General features: G+C 40.0%; 2 protein-coding genes across 5 annotated transcripts in view; one reads left to right on the top strand and one right to left on the bottom strand.

Moving 5' to 3' along the window:
• The window catches only part of cacna2d3a (calcium channel, voltage-dependent, alpha 2/delta subunit 3a), a 108,159-nt gene that overhangs the window by 17,777 nt on the left and 73,842 nt on the right, over positions 1 to 16,540 (bottom strand). For all 4 annotated transcript variants that reach the window (XM_063884449.1, XM_063884458.1, XM_063884467.1 and 1 more), the window contains 13 exons: positions 15,734 to 15,805; positions 14,634 to 14,714; positions 13,862 to 13,936; positions 12,580 to 12,663; positions 12,416 to 12,487; positions 11,690 to 11,751; positions 11,499 to 11,566; positions 10,553 to 10,598; positions 9,995 to 10,092; positions 9,804 to 9,897; positions 9,481 to 9,576; positions 9,189 to 9,310; positions 8,322 to 8,399 (listed from right to left, as the gene is read on the bottom strand). In XM_063884449.1, the coding sequence (XP_063740519.1) occupies positions 8,322 to 8,399; positions 9,189 to 9,310; positions 9,481 to 9,576; positions 9,804 to 9,897; positions 9,995 to 10,092; positions 10,553 to 10,598; positions 11,499 to 11,566; positions 11,690 to 11,751; positions 12,416 to 12,487; positions 12,580 to 12,663; positions 13,862 to 13,936; positions 14,634 to 14,714; positions 15,734 to 15,805 (1,048 nt within the window). The remainder of the gene's footprint in view (positions 1 to 8,321; positions 8,400 to 9,188; positions 9,311 to 9,480; positions 9,577 to 9,803; positions 9,898 to 9,994; positions 10,093 to 10,552; positions 10,599 to 11,498; positions 11,567 to 11,689; positions 11,752 to 12,415; positions 12,488 to 12,579; positions 12,664 to 13,861; positions 13,937 to 14,633; positions 14,715 to 15,733; positions 15,806 to 16,540) is intronic.
• On the top strand, positions 95 to 5,779 carry LOC134865075 (leucine-rich repeat and transmembrane domain-containing protein 1). The gene is made up of 4 exons (XM_063884479.1): positions 95 to 598; positions 2,408 to 2,792; positions 2,914 to 3,119; positions 4,192 to 5,779. Exons 1-4 carry the CDS (start codon positions 592 to 594, stop codon positions 4,710 to 4,712), a joined length of 1,119 nt encoding a protein of 372 aa, XP_063740549.1. The 5' UTR covers positions 95 to 591; the 3' UTR covers positions 4,713 to 5,779.

Below are 16,540 nucleotides of genomic sequence, written 5' to 3'. Positions count from 1 at the left end.
GGGAGATGACATGCTACACATTCCCTAGTGGATTCAATAGAGGAGCAAAATAATATCCAACGAGAGAAAACGGGTATAGATACAAGGGTGGAAAAACAGCATGAAGTAAAATACAACAGACAGAAAGAGAGGTTGAGAGGGAGTGAGAGAGCTAGGAAAAGAGAGAGAACGAGAAAGAGAGCGAGTAAGAGAGAGTAAGAGAGAGAGAGAACGAGAGAGAGTGAGAGAGAGAGCGAGAGTGAGTGAGAGAGAGCGAGAGCGAGAGCGAGAGAGAGAGAGAGAGCTCCTTAACTGTAGTGATTCCCAGACTGGCTGGCAGTAAGCTCTGTGCTCTGATCTGCCCGCTCTGATGGGGTTTCATGCTTGTGCAGGCAGTGTTGGGGATCCTGAGGGCAACACGGGTCTCTGCTGCTGATCTTGGCCTCTCTAATTCCAACATATTGACGATATATGCCTATACAGATGAGAGTCAGGACAGCTAATCTCAACCTACTGCCGGCTAATGGATCATCAACCAATAACAGTCATTAGAATCCAAAAAGGGAGCTAAAAGAAGATCGAACACAAGCGGCCCAAGGACGACCGGCAGATATGAAAGGTAGGAGCACCATCATTGGGAATAATGTCAATGTCAATGTATTTGTGTGTGTGTGTGTGTGTGTGTGTATGTGTGTATGTGTGTGTGGGTTCATGTTCATGAGTGCATGGCTAGGTGGGCTGCTATCAGCTGCTGAGTCTAATATGTTGTGTAAACTGTTGTATAACTGAGTGGTAATGAAGCATGCACATTGCAGCACTAAATTCACACTTTTAACTGTACATAAACATGGCCTCTATACGTTTCCCATTGTAAAAAAAGATTTGGGTATCAAGTGGATTTAAAACTGTACTTGCTGTGTGCTGTGTGTGCATGTCATTGCAAGCTTCTCTGTGTGTACTTTGGGTTGGAGGGACATATCAGAGCAAAGAGCCATTCTCCTGTGTTGACCTCATTTCAGAGCTGCTGTTACAACGCTTCACTGAACGGATGCCTTTTATTTGTGCCCAGGCATTGTATGTATATGAGTTTGTTTATGACTACATGCACACGTGTGTGAGCCCATGTGATTGAAGGCATCCCTTGCGCGCACACACTAATTTCACTAACAAGGATGCAATTAATACTAGGCTTTGCACTACGGCGCACTAAATCTCAAGTCAGCCGTGTTCTGATTGTTTTTGTTGACGCAAGCGACATACTGTAATCATAACAGCAACACTGCCAAGAGCTGCCGTACCAAACTAACACCTGAGATGAGACCTGGGAGAGCCTGCGCCTGGGTATTTATAAACCTGTAAATAACAAACCACTGCAAGAAGTCCACCAGTCAGGCTAAAACCAAATGATCATTACATGCTTTTAAATGGGGCACTAAATGTTAATTAGTAGATTATGTTACAAAAGTGTATTTAATGAATAGAGCAGCAGTGGGAGAAAGGCTTTAGTATTTTCCCCATGATACTGATGAAATGAGTGTTTGTGTGACTACCATTTACACAATTGTATCTTTTTGTCCAATTTAAATTAACATTCCCTAAAAGATTACTACAGTAAAAGCTACCCAGTGTTTCCAAATATGAATCTGGGAATACGTTTCAGTTTGATATGAGACTCACAACTGTTTGCTCACAAATGTAGGCCTAGATTGTAGTGCGAGAAAATAAATACAAGAAAAATAATGATGTTTCCTATTCCCAATGACAGCTAAATGTCTCAAAAGAACCTTTTATGCCTAAGAAGATAAACATGGTGCACAATAATCAATCAGGTTAGTGAGTGTATATTTGAGCAAACTTTATTCCCAGGCCTGGATCTGAGCTTTATTTTTTTTTTAGCCTCAAGCTAGTCAAACCAATGCTATAAATACTGATGCTATGTCAGAAGAAATGGAGATGTGAAGTCATTTCAAAGGGAATCAGACACCCAATATCTGCTGTGTATGGATTTGTGTGTGGGTGTAGTGTGGGTGAGGGGTTATAGGTCTTTGGTAGAGTCACTGAGGGCCACTGTCTAAGAGAGGGTGGGAAGTGGGAGTTGGCATATTAATAATAAGTTTACTTTCTTGTTTGTTAGACAAAGAAGAGCACGATCTGAGCCAAAACTAAGTGAAGTGCATTGTTTTTCTAATACTTTCTTTCAATGCATTTATATGCACTTAAATGTGTCTTTTATACTATTTGACAAAGGCATTCATTTACTTTAGTGATGTTGGTGATGATTACAGTAGTGAATGTCTGTGATATACATAATACTAGTTGAGAGTATCGCTGAAACAGATCCTACCTTATGTTTGTTTTCATTCTTAGCTGCACAAACAAAAGCATATGTTCAGAAGTCAACTCAAAATATGTTCTCCTGTCTCCACAGTGGTACTGGTGTGTGCCCTCCTCTCCCTCCTCTCTTTGTCACATGCCTGTCCAAAGGAGTGTAGCTGCAACAGCAACACCAAAGTAGTAGACTGCCGGGGTCGAGGCCTGTATGACATCCCCAAACGACTGCATCCGGAAACTCAAGAACTATATCTCCAAGATAACCGTATCAGGGGGCTGGGATCTATGGCTTTCCGAGAAATACCTCTAGTCCGGATTCTCGATCTATCTAATAACTCTATAACCACTGTTTCACCGACTGCGCTGCTTGGACTCAGAGCTCTACAGCGCCTCAGCTTGGCCTATAACAGCCTGAGAGAGCTCGACAAGCGGTTGCTTGGGCCCATCCGCACACTTTCACACCTTGACCTTTCACACAACAGGTTAAGCAACTAAAATGAAACAGATTGAATGTGTCCTGTGTTGAACAATACACACTGTAAAGTTGATCCCAAATAACTAATTGGAACTTATCTTGTTTCCTTTGCATGTCCCTTGGTGAAGCCTGTGGGGTTTGCCTGGAGCCTTGGGGGACAGTTTGAGGAACCTTAGCCACTTGGGGCTATCGCACAACAAGCTAACACGATTGGACCGCTCACTTTTGGAGGTTCTGACCCACCTGGACAGCCTCACCCTACGAAGCAACCCCTGGAGGTGTGACTGCCAGCTCATAGGCCTCAAACTCTGGCTGGAAACCTACATCTATAAAGGTTAGACCACTAGTAGCTCTTGGCGTGCTGGAGGATTGTTGGTAACATTTCCAACATTCAGCGATCTCAGTGCCTTCCCTGCTGGTCATTAGATAATGGAAATATTATATTATGATAATACTGACCTTAAGCACAAACATGTATGCTAAAACAAGGTCTAAAAAGGTCTGCCCAGTTACTAAATACGGGGATATGAGTGCATGTGTGTGTCTCCTGTTGCGTGTGTAGCTTTAGAAGGAATGTAGGTTGCTTAGAATTTTAAACTATTATTAACATCTGATTTTGTGCAATATTAGAACAGTGTGGCATTGTTTTGACTTGTGTTTTACTCAAATTGCCTTACTTTAAAGCTTGACAAAACAATTTGAGCAGCAATAACAATTATGTTGTGTTGTTAGGCATATATACGGCGAGAGATAGTGTATTAAGAGTTAAATTGCCAACCACATTATTTTACATGCAAGATCAACCCCAACATGCATTAGATAACAAAATAACCTCTGTGAAGTGAAGGAGCTTGCTGGCCCGCCTACATGCCTATGTTACCCTGACAAAGCTCTTGTCTTGGAGGCTGAATATTCTAATTACTGCACAACAGAACAATGGACCCAGATACAAGGATGTATTTTTAATAGAAAGCCAGTGGTTAATGAGGCAGGCAGAAAAGGAAGTGTGTGACATAGCACACTCGACATGGAAACCAAGAGATGAATAAAAAAAGATTCACAGGACAAACAGTCAATAAAGTCCGATTTCATTGTTCTCAACATAATTAAATTGGCTCCAGCCATCGAGGTGTTAAACAAATCAAATTGCTAATATGTTCCATTACAGTAAGCCTTTACAAACTACATTATTAAATGTATGAAGTAATGGGCTGTTTCAAGCTCGGCTATGATGTTAATGATTGTAGCCTCCTCTGTAGTAAGCAGCCAAAAAGGAAATGGGCACTTCCCAAAAGGTAATGTAATTATAATGCAACTAACTGATGCATGCCTCCATATTCTCTCCTGCGCCTTAGTGAATCGTCTACTATCCTCCTCTGACCTAACTATTTAACTCTTTTCCCAAGGTGGAGTGTTGGATGAGGTGATGTGCACACAGCCAGAGGAAATGAAGAACACAGACCTGCAGAAGGTCCCTTATCAGCTCTTCCACGTCTGCATGACCACAAGCTACCATTACCTGTTTGCTAACATACACCACCTGGAGAATGAGAGGCTACTGCGAGGCCACACCCATGGTAACCATGCTCATCCCTCTAGCCATGCTATCCATGTCCCCATGGCAATGGGGGAGGGTTTTGGAGGAGGCGGAGGAGGCGGGGGAGGAGGTTTGCCAGAGTGTGAACCTAAGCAAAGGCACCGTCCTGTCAACTTGCGCCATGCAATTGCCACAGTGATCATCACTGGCGTAGTTTGTGGGATTGTGTGTCTAATGATGCTGGCTGCAGCAGTGTACGGCTGCGCCTACGCTGCTATCATGGCCAAATATCAGCGGGAGCTTAAGAAGAACGAGGAGCTGGCAACAGCACAGAAGGCAGATCATGCCACAGCAGATGAGAAAGAACCACTGGAGAATGCTATCGCATAGGAGATGATATCTCGAACCCTGGGCATAAACCTGGGGCTCAACCCTTTAACCTAATCCTCTCTGGATGTGTGTGTGTGTGTGTGTGTGTGTGAGAGAGAAAAGAAGAAAGTATGATTCTTTTGTGTGTGTGTGTGTGTGTGTGTGTGTGTGTATGTGTGTGTGTGTGTGTGTGTGTGTGTGTGTGTGTGTGTGTGTGTGTGTGTGTGTGTGTGTGTGTGTGTGTGTGTGTGTGTGTGTGCACCTTCTTTCTGAGACTTTGGTAGCTAAACTCCACAGGTATTTGACTATGCACTGATGAGAAGAGTATATTCTGTTGTATGCGGGTTCAAGTGGGAAGGCCAAAGAATCCAAAAGGAATCAATTCCATTTTGTCTGAGTAATGCATATCACAGATAGGAACAAATGGCTATATATTTATAATTGTATATTTGTAGGTATAATAGTAAAGCTCTGGTATTTGAAAAAAAAAGGATTTCAGAATGTGTTGTCTTTTGGTTTGTTGTTCATAACTTTGAGTCTAAATTTGAGGTAACTTTGAAAACTCATAGTAGGCAGCTGCTGTCAGTTAGGTTTTGTTCTAAGATGTTTGTATCATTGATGTGAGAGCATGAGAAAGAATGAGCGTTTGTGTCAGTGTTTTATTTGTGCTTGAGTTTATGTGCGGAGATGTTTACTGTATGCACATATTTATAGAGAAATTAAGAGTCTGTGCCTAATAACGTGATATAGTTCTGAAGAGGAAATACAGTATGTTTTCCTAAAGGATATTTTTCTGACAACTACAGTGAAGATGGGAAATTCGTTGAAGCAATAATGAAACAAACTAAAAAAGAAAACAACAACAAAACTTGGACTCAGCCTTGTTGTTTTGTTTTTCTATGACTTTACAGGTTTATGAGCTCTGATTATCATCCTGCTTCAAACAGTCACACACACGCATTTTAGATCTACAGGTTTTTTCAGATCAGTTGAGTCTTGTTTGTGAGTTAATGCTGATTACATAATGGTAGTCATGTCATTCAGTATGTAATATATAAAATAAAGGGAAACATTTTATTGGAATATTATATGTCTGTTGACAACTAACTTGAGATGGCATGCATCTTTAAATTGAATAAGAATCTTAACAAGAGGTTTAATGGTATTTAAAACATATATATATTAACTTTGGAGAAGATTCTACTGTTTAACAGATTTTCTCTTTGATCACTTATTTCTTGAATATTTTAATCTTGTGTCAAATAACCTGACAAGAGACAATGTTGAAAAAAAAATATTTCCATTGAAATATTATGGTTTATAGTTGTTATAGGAGATGCATCTGAATGCATGGTTGAATATTGCCCATATTGAGCGATTGGTACTGTTACCAGGGAATTTTAACGTGTTATACAATGATCTGATTGCTCTATTTTCTCTATTTTTACTACTTGAATATTTGTAAAATAACACAAGTAAGATATTCAGTCAATAAAAAAAGAGAAAGCTTGTTGTGGGAATTACAAGCAACCATTATTTTACCTGGCAATAGCAGTCTTTAGCTAACTCAGTATGGAGCATATGAATGTATACAGATGCCTTTGGTCTTAATGCCTGACCTGAGTTTTGTGACTGTATAATATGACAGCACGTGGCTAAGGATGTGACCACAAAACTGACATACACACACACAAATAAACACACTGGACTACACATGCATGTTCGTACGAACACGGTAACATTGTGACTCAAGCGTTGTCTGCAGGGCCCATGGTGTGTGATGTCATCAGCCTGTCCTGTCCAGTTAGTGTATTAGCGTATTCACAAGTCTACAGCTCAGTGGAGCGCAGGGCAGTGAAAACTGGCCCTAACCGGTCCATGATAAATTTGCATTCAAGCCTACATCTCTCCTCCCATCTGACTCTCTTATATAAAATCATCCTTACAGACATGCTCTGATCTGACAAGCATGATCGTAATTACTGTACATCAGCACCAAGTGTAACAAAAGGGTATTCAAGAAACCTTCTCACTGAATAGTCATTTGGATTGCTGCTGAGCAGGATCTGAAAGAATGATATTATCTTAAAACAATAGTGATCAAGTCAACAGTGTCAAATAATACCGTGGGCTGGTGTAAACTGTGGGATGCTTTTGTACCGCTCTGCTAGAAATCTGATGCATTCTCTATGCGTGTGTGTTTGTGTGTGTGCGCATTGTGGCACTGCACAGACTCTCCCATCTCTGTCCTTCTGCTCCAGTGGTTTCCCCCAGGCCAAGAGTTCCCACAATGCACTGCTTTCATGTCAACGCATTCAGGCACCGTGAAATAATTTTCTCCTTCTCTGCCCTTTTATTTCCTCTCTTATTTTATCACCGCATTTCCCAAAGATTCCCATCTTTCTGCAGCTTTTCTGTCCTCTCTCTATATATGTTTCTGTGATTCTCCCACTGGCTTTTCTAGCCCTCCTCTGTCGACAAGAGAAAGTACATAGATAATCATCAGCAGAGGCTTTTAATATGAGCCAAAGGCTGTGCACCCTGTTTGTCCCACATATGTTGGAAACGAGTGAAATACTTCACATGCTCCACACTACTCTATATTCGAATAGAATACTTTCACTGTCAAGATATTTCTTCTGTGCGGTTACAAAAGCTTTCTATGCAACATATAGTGTGAAAAACAGGAAAGGAAAAGACCATGCAGAGGATAAACATAAAGAGTGTCGGTGGCACCTTAAAGCAGAAATAGCTGCCTGATGAATAGCATTAAGCCGAACACACGGAGTCAGCATAATTAGCTGACCTTAAAATGTCCCTTTGAAAATCAAAAGCTGCAATAAATATTTAAATAAACAAGGTGCTTCCAACTTTCTCTATGTTCGTTATTTGCAAACAAAAATACAAGTTATTTCTAACTTGTCTTTTACATCTGAACTGACTGTACAGTCAATGTATTGTTTTGGGTAACATGTATATGCATAATACACAGACTGGAATTCCTCCTGTGCTTTCAGGGAGAAGTGGGTAATGAGGGATGTCATGTAACTTTTGTACCATAGCCGCTATGAACCATACATTTATATTTCTCTCTTTCCCAAATGTTTAATTTCTTCCATTTCATTTGAATTCCTTTCCTCCATAACCAAGTTGATGGCAAACAGAACTAGGCTGCTCTTCATAGCATTAAATTGCTGATTGCAGCAAGTTGCATTATATGTCCGTGACATTGTGGTGCTTCTGAGTCACACGGACGTGAGATGAGGCAGGCCACAAAGATATCCTCTAGGCCACATTATGCCTTAAACAAGCATAGGGGAAAGAACTGAAGCACAAAAGGCGTTTAAGAAACTGCCCATTAATATATGTAGGGTATTAATACTCTTGGATGCAAACGTCTGTGCCATGTTGCGCTCTCGCCTCCTTATGACGTTCATGCAGGGGCAAGCGCATGGACAAAAAAAGCAGTACAGTCAGTACATGTGGGCAGTGAGTGTTTCATCTCAAAAAAAGAAAATAAGTAGGGTTGAACAACTGTAGACCACGAAAACAAAACCTACATAGCAGTGTAAGAAGAGATATCACAGTTAATGTTAATGTAGTGAGTGTGAGAGAGAAAGAGCCACTTACCCGCAGCTATGGGTGATTTCCTCTCATCCAGAAGCTGAATGGCAGTGCTGGCCAATACAACACTCTTGTTTTCTGATCCTAAGACACATACACATGCACACAGAGTGTTCACATCACATGGCATAATTCCTTATACGAGTTATGAACTGACCACAGGGTGATTGGAGAGAGAAACCATAATACCACAGAGCACTATTTCATGGCTTCAGCTAACTGCCACAGTCCTACGAGGACGAGTGCATCCAAGGCAAGTCCGACGAGTAAATAAAAGGCTTTCAGATCACTTGTATTAGCTGGCACTAATGGAAAGCCTGTGGCTGAAGACAGATGAGAACACATTCCCCCTTTGGAGGAGAAACCATTTCGTAGAGCCATAGTTAAACTGTATAGGCGCGAAGGGCCTGTGTGTGTTTTTTGTGAGTGTGTGCCTTTATGTGTGTTCTGGCCAAGTCACTATGGAAAGGGCTGAACCTCCTCCTAACGTATCTAATTTCAACCCACAGCAATCAGTCCTGTCCACAAGAACACAGCCCAGAATTAATAAGGGAGGAAGGGGAGGTAGGGATGCATGGGAAGAAAAATAACCAAATAGGGGTGAAAGAGGAAAAGAGAAGATGCAGGACATTTGGAAAAGGTCGTTTCTGCTAGTACTAGTATTTCTAGTAAGTGGGTATTACATTTTAAATATGCATGAGCCAAAAAGTGACCATTAAATCTGAGCCAGTCATGAGTTTCATTGCATTACGTTAGTAATAGTGACTGTGCAGAAATAAACTCATTTAAAAGTAATGATCAAATTATACCCAAACCTTGATTTGTGGGGAGAACTAATTTATAATCTTTAGAAAGTTTAAATTTATAGCCAACCTGAGTTGAAGGGTAGGGAGTAGACGAAGGTCCCAGGAACTTGTTCTGCTGCTCTCTTGTACCACAGGGGAAAGTGATCGGCGTTGAACACCCCCTCTTTGTCTTCAGCTGTCAGGAAGTCTCTTGAAGCAGACAGGGAACAAAGGTGATGAAGATACAGAGGATGCACAAGCACAACACACATCAAATCATTGTGGAATATTAGACATAAAGGCAATCAATACATGCACCTTTTAGCTTCTATGCGAGTATACTGTACATACTTATAAACTGCTACACCGAGCATACTTACTGGTTTGTAAGCTCGTCGGGCACCACAAAGAGGTTGATTCTCGACAGGCCTGTTCTTGAGCCCAGGTAGGCAATCTCTACACCTTTATCTGAGTTCCTGTGTAGTAAGACAAATAAATTAGTAACCCATAGCAATAAAACAGAACAGAGTCTTACAAAACCTTATCTACTAAAAACTATTTTTTTCTACTAAAAGCTATTTCAATTCTTATCAATTCATTTCTGCAAATGTCTGTAGCATTAGCATTATTGTTTCAGAGAGTAAAAGATTCAATTTGTGATTGTGTGCGACAAGACTATTGAAAGATAGAGCGGGTCACTCACTCCGACTTGTTGAGCACGAGGCTGGTCCAGTAGGCCTCCAGAGGGGCAGTCACCACGGCGTCAAAGAGAACCTCCTGGATCAGCTCCTTGTCACCTGACAACGCAAATTTGTTTTTTCACACAAAACAACCAGAACATTTGAAAGCTATTTAATTCTATGATCAGAGAGCTGGTAGAAGAAGTTAACTAACATTGTAGGTGGGGTTCATGTCCACTGAGGTAGAGTTTGATTGCCTCTATCTGGGACAGGTATCGGTGCTCTGGGTGCTCATCTGTATTGCAGTATGTCCTGCAATTTAATAAGAACCGACAATAAGGACATTTTGTATAATACCATGTAACAGTCATGATTTGCACCAGCTATTTGAAAATCTTGCTTTAAGATGATTATCTGTGTAAGATGTTAAACACAACTCAAGCTCGAAACATATCGACAGGTTGCTTTTTGCGTTGCACAGCATCTATGATGAATAATATGTGAAATTAAACAAAGAAGGTGGCTTTATTTACCAGAATTAGTTTGAAAAGCATTTACTGTAATTTATTTAGATGTGGGTCCTAATTTTTGTGACCACAATTAATCAAGTCCTGCAGAGCTGTTATATAACTGTTGCAGTGCAGTGACATTGTAATTATTTTATTTCATAAGTACAGAAAATAATAAGTATGAATTCCAATAACAACGTGACTTGAATAAGAAATGAGGATGACACTGTCAGAAACATACGGCATCATTAGAATACTCTCACCATTCATCTGCCAGCGCTACATCAGGATGCTCCAAGTCATGAAGTCCTAAAAAAAAAAGATAAGAACTACATATCTCAAAAGCATAGCAAAATCACTCAATATAAACTCATAATAATAGGGGTAGGCACCTAGACCTTCCAAAGCACACACTTTTAATCACACACACCAGCGGTGAAAAATGTGTTTTTTGAATGGATGTGACAGTTATGATTAGATCAGGAAGAGCCAAGTCATGCTCAGAGGGCTCCGCATGATGGACACACACACACACACACACACACACACACACACACACACACACACACACACACACACACACACACACACACACACACACACACACACACACACACACACACACACACACACACACACACACACACACACACACACACACACACACACACACAGGTGAAGCCTACTTCAGGGAAACTTCTTAGTCTGTGTTTTTTGTTTCAAACATTTAAAGCAAAAAACTGTCCTTACAAAATGAAACACAATAAACAAATAGGGCACTAAAAGCAAATAATAGAATAGCATGCTTTCAAGGCTTTATAACTTACATTAACTAACAAGTACATTGTTGTTGATCAGAAGCTCGCTTTTTATTACATCCTTATTCAACTTTATGTGATGCAATTACAATCCACAGAAAAACAAGACAATTATTAACGCCATGTTCACCTGTATTGAAACATAGTGTTATTTAAAGAATATTATATAGTCTCAAATTTGGTATTGGTACTTTATTTTTCTTTTACTAAATTGGTAAGTTATTTTTGTATCCGGCTGTATAGTAAATACATTTGAGTGCAAATTAGTGACAAAAATATATAAATGAAGAAAGAGAGGGGAAGAGGGGGTTGATAAAGCTGGCAGAAACAATACAGGAAACAAACGCGTAAAAGTTATTAATGCAGATGAAATAAAAGGAAGATTTCCCACCTTCCTCCACTGTGACATTCCCTCTGAAGAAAAACTTCCCATGGCCTCTGGAGAGGGCTACCCCTAGACTAAAATAAAGATAAAGAACTTTTCTTAGATGAAAACTCACCAGTTCCTTTTGTGCAAAGAAAAAACACACTTCAGTCCTTCTGAAGCTTATTCACTCTTCAACAAATGTATCCTTTTCTTACCTGAAAGGAGTCCCTTTGATGTCTGTGTAATAGTAATCATTATGCAACACCAGTACACGTTTCTGAAATAAAAGAGAGGAATAGACTCTATTATACGCTGCCGTAAACAGTGGGCAGTGTGATAGCGCTTATCTGATGTGATTTCCTGCTGTTTGGCTCCATCTTGTGGAGTAAATGGTAAGGTTTTCACCCTTCACACTGTCTGCTACTGTGCTGATGGATGTGTGTTTTTACACCGCGTGAATAGTTGGATAAGGATTGTGAATACTGTATCTGTGTGTACATTTGAGAGAGTGTGGGTATGAATTAACATATTGAATGCTTAATAATCAGGCTAATGTGTAATGCTCTTTACTAAGCTTAGAAAATGCGAAGTGTAAACACACACAGGCAAGCATGCACACACATGCACACCCACACACCGACACACACCTAAATGCCTCTCTCTCTCTCTCAGATAGGAAAGTAGTAAACGAGAATCATTGGGCTGCTGTCTCTCCAGTACTCAGCAACATGTGCTTGGTGAAGATAAGGGGCTCAACTCACAGACACACCCATGCATGCATAGCAAACAAAATCAGAAACAAAATCCCCAAGTCAATCCTGCATATCACTGTGCCAAGTGTGACAACCCCTTGGCAGGGGGGATTCTCTCTGCTGGCACACATTTTTGGACCATCAGAATAGTGCTTGTTTGTGTGTGTTTCTGAATTTTGGATTCCTCACCCCTTTGTCAACACTCTTCTTCACCTCCATGGAGAAGGTCCCTGTCTTCCTGTTGACCATGGCATTTCTCAGCTAGCAACCCAAAGCACATACCAACTATTAAACATCATATTTGCATTGAGTACTGTGATGAGGCTTATAGTGGATTTACTCGAGGGTCTCACCGTGTCATCCTTATCCTCCCATTCCACCTCAAACAGATCCACACTGCTGTAGTTTGGCTTCTTGCGCTTCTTGCCATCTCCATACTGGACTCATAGGTACATGAAAACACAGATGTTTGCAGTCAGAAATATTGCCAAGAGTATTGAGCACCACACTAGGGCAGTATTCAATTATTTTTTTATTTTTCTACTATAAATGATTTTATTATTTTTTATGGCCTGGTTTGTTAGTCATTAAAATAACAATTCCCCAAAGCCCAAGGTAAAATTCTCAAATTGTTCAATTTAAAATGGTATAATCCAGATAAAATCATCATCTAAAATGCTGAACGCAACAAATAGTTGACAAATGATAATCAACATGTATTTTCTATGAGGACAGGAGGAGAAATCCACATAGTGGCACATTAAAAACTCACTATTAACACACAATATCTCATATGTTTAGCAAGTATCTTTTGTAGATAGCTGCCGCCTTTACAGAAAATTGAAAGATTGATATCAATCATCCTTTTCATAATAATCCACAATTAGATTAACTAAGAGACATGATGTGATGTGAATGATGAGAATTTCATTTGACTATCATTTATAGTTTCAGACACATCGAACAATGTAACAGATGATTTTGAGGCTGTGTGTCTGTGTGTCCACCTCATCTGTCAGTGAGGACAGCCTCCCACCCCTCATTAGTTGTTAAACACTGTTCATTAACGTCTTTAACTAGACTGCAATTAAACCATCCATCTGTCTGTCTGTCTCACTGTCTCCTCTCCTCTACAGTACCAAGTTGTCCCCTCATCCCTCTACACCTCTCCATTTTCAGGCATGTGTTGCAACCTGCTTTGTCACCCTGCAGGTCCCTTGCACTCCTCCACCCCCCCCCCCCCCCCCCCGCTCCCTCGCCCTTATCCTCTTGTGATAGGAGTGACTGAGTACGATAGAGTTAATCACAGCCATTCAGAAGCTGTATCTCTGTCTATTCACAGCACAGCGGAGGCCTGGAACCCACTCTCCTCATCTGCATACCGACGCGCAGCCAGCAGACACACACGCCATACCGCGAAGAGAACAGCCGCACAATTACGCACTCATTGTCAATCAGCAACTCAGTAATTGACTTGACATGAACACAAGAGTTAGTATTCCTCAGTTGCATGTACAAAATAAATGACTACATTTGAACTTCAATCTCTGCGCCATAGAAGGGATTGTTATGATAATAAGGTTCATACTCAGTCAACTTGTTACGGAACTGAACGGTTCTGGAGGGAGTACTCACGAGTGGTCGCAGATCTGGATGTGTGAGGATGTAGCCGTTGTTGGTGATTGCAAAGGCGTAGCCATGGATGCCCAGCTAGAAAGGACACACGCAAATAAGGGCACACACACACACACACACACACACACACACACACACACACACACACACACACACACACACACACACACACACACACACACACACACACACATTGAAATCTGGACTAATCAGGCTCTTTGATTTTTTTACTGGCAGAATAATCTTTGTCTTTGTTGGGAAACTCACAGAACTCCACAACACAAAGGAGGTGGTGTAATTAATCTACGTCTGGACAAATAATACTCTTTCAAATGTCAAAATCTTACACCCAACCATGCTTCAGATCTACAAGTGAAAGAAATCATCAGGATGTGGCGGGAAACATTGTCAGCATGTATTAGTATAAAGTGTATAATTTTCCTGTCATTGTTGGACTTGAGAAAAAAGCTGTGAAAAATCATTGTCAAAAGTTCAACAAAGAAAATGTGATTTATCTCTTTTGGCTTGCCATTCAATTCCTGCACTCACTTACAATTGTCGGACTAGCGTATTCACATATACAGTATTATAAAATCTGAATTCTTTACAGAGCATTGCTTTAGTTTTTACTGACTCAGCATCCAGGTAAAGGTCCCATTCCTTCAGTTAAAACACATGATAATAAAAGGTGTGATCATTTAAAGGGTTTCTGCTATAGCCATTGAGATCCATTTTTTTTCTAGGAGTAACAAAGTCACGTTGGGTGCACTACCTTGTATTTTGGGATGGTCTTGAGCAGCTCAGACACAGGCACGTCCGTCCCAACCACCCCGAGCAGGATGCCTCGGTTTCTCTGGAAACACAGACATAACAAATATTACGAGTTGCATTTTAAAGGTTAATTAAAAAACACAGACTCTTACAGATCCACTGTTTATGACAGTCAAAATCCAATCTATAATATATGTAGCTTTCCAATGAATGAAGCCCTAGCTTGACGCTCGTAACAATTTCCCTCGTCGTAATCCACATAAAAAAATCCACAGGACAACTCGGTAAATTCAACCGTTTACTTCGATTCAAGAAAAAATAAGCACAGAAAAGAATGTCTTTTTACAAAGTTATAAAGTTATTCCAAAGATCGAGAGAGAGTGAGAGAGGTCAAAAAACTGTGTGGCTCCACTCTTGCATTTCCTGACTGACCCCAGATTAACCCCGAAAACTCCTCCCATGAGTGTATCAAAAAATGAATTAAAAAGGCACACAGTTACTAAGATGCCACAATCAAAGTACCCATTTCCAAATATTACAGAAGTAATATAAATGAGACATTATGCATGTAAATTATTCACACACCTTTGTAACATGAATAAGTAATTAACTTAACACATTACTGTAAATATGAACTGTAACAACTTAAACCTGTAAATATTCCTTCTTATTCCTTCTAACTCAATGACACATTTATTCATTACTGTCATTTTGAATATGAACTGAATTATTGAAGTCAAAACATCAACAAACTGCATTTAGGCTCCTACAATATATATATATATATATATATATATATATATATATATATATATATATATATATATATATATATATATAATTAGTGATGCTCAAGTGTATGCTAATTTCCAGACTGTAATCAAACTAAAATTAGTGTCCATCAAAAATGATCATAATTAACCATTATTTCACAATTTGTGTCTATTGTTTCAAACTATAATTCCTTGTAAATTATTTAATATGTAATTGCATAGTATTTCAATTAAACTAAGCTGTTTGATAGAGCAAACAAGGTGGAGAAACATAATGGCAGTCACAGTGAATGTGCTTTTGGTTCTATAGCAGTATATGTGCACTTACAGTCTCGTTCTTGGTACTGAACACTGGCATTGCCACCGTGGTCATCAGAACCGGACCTTTACCATCGTCCATCTGAGTGAGTCATGAAGGGAGAAAAGGAAGAGATAGCCATTGAGAGGGTGAGGAAGGACAAAGAGAGACAGAAGGAGGGGGAAGAGGAAAGCTAATGATGAAACATTATAGTGACAGAAGAAATGTAACCACATGGCATAATGCACATTATAAGAATCATCTTTCCGTGTATGATTATCTCAAGCTGCATAACACTTGTTCTGTAAGTTGTGAACCTGATAGAAATCCTGCAGCAGCCCTAGTCATATTATCTTCTTGAGGGACCTAAAAAACTTTCACGACATGTTTTATTCATGTTTATTATTTGCCTTAAAATGTGCTCAATCACGGCATGCCTTTGATGTCTTGCAGAATAAGCTTATCCAAAGGCAGTGCCTTTAGTTTGGATCTGGGTATCTTCCCTCCCTAAAGACTGCTGGAATAATTATGATATTTATCTTTCCAGCGGCTGTCTGTATCTGACGATGATATCCATTAGAGATGAAAGCTTGACTCTGTTATGAAGATACTGGAGAAATGCTTCCCACTCTGCAAAAATTGGTCCGACCTTGTCAACTCAGAAATGTCAAAACTGTCTGAATGTCAGTCACTCTTGCAGTTTATGTTCTAGTCACCATGAGTAATTGGTCCATTTAGTGCATTATGAATCCCAGAACACAGTGCACAGTTGTGTTACGTTTTTGTGGTGTCAAAAAAGATAAATCCTGTTGCATATGATACATTTCGATGTGTTAT

The sequence above is a fragment of the Eleginops maclovinus genome, chromosome 1, assembly GCF_036324505.1.
Source record: "Eleginops maclovinus isolate JMC-PN-2008 ecotype Puerto Natales chromosome 1, JC_Emac_rtc_rv5, whole genome shotgun sequence".
Classification (NCBI taxonomy): Eukaryota; Metazoa; Chordata; class Actinopteri; order Perciformes; family Eleginopidae; genus Eleginops; species Eleginops maclovinus.
This window is presented reverse-complemented; position numbering and strand designations above follow the sequence as displayed.

Coding starts and splice junctions, on each gene's coding strand:
- LOC134865075 (XM_063884479.1), top strand. Junction 2,793..2,913: donor CTTGACCTTTCACACAACAG/GTTAAGCAACTA, acceptor CCCTTGGTGAAG/CCTGTGGGGTTTGCCTGGAG. Junction 3,120..4,191: donor GGAAACCTACATCTATAAAG/GTTAGACCACTA, acceptor TCTTTTCCCAAG/GTGGAGTGTTGGATGAGGTG.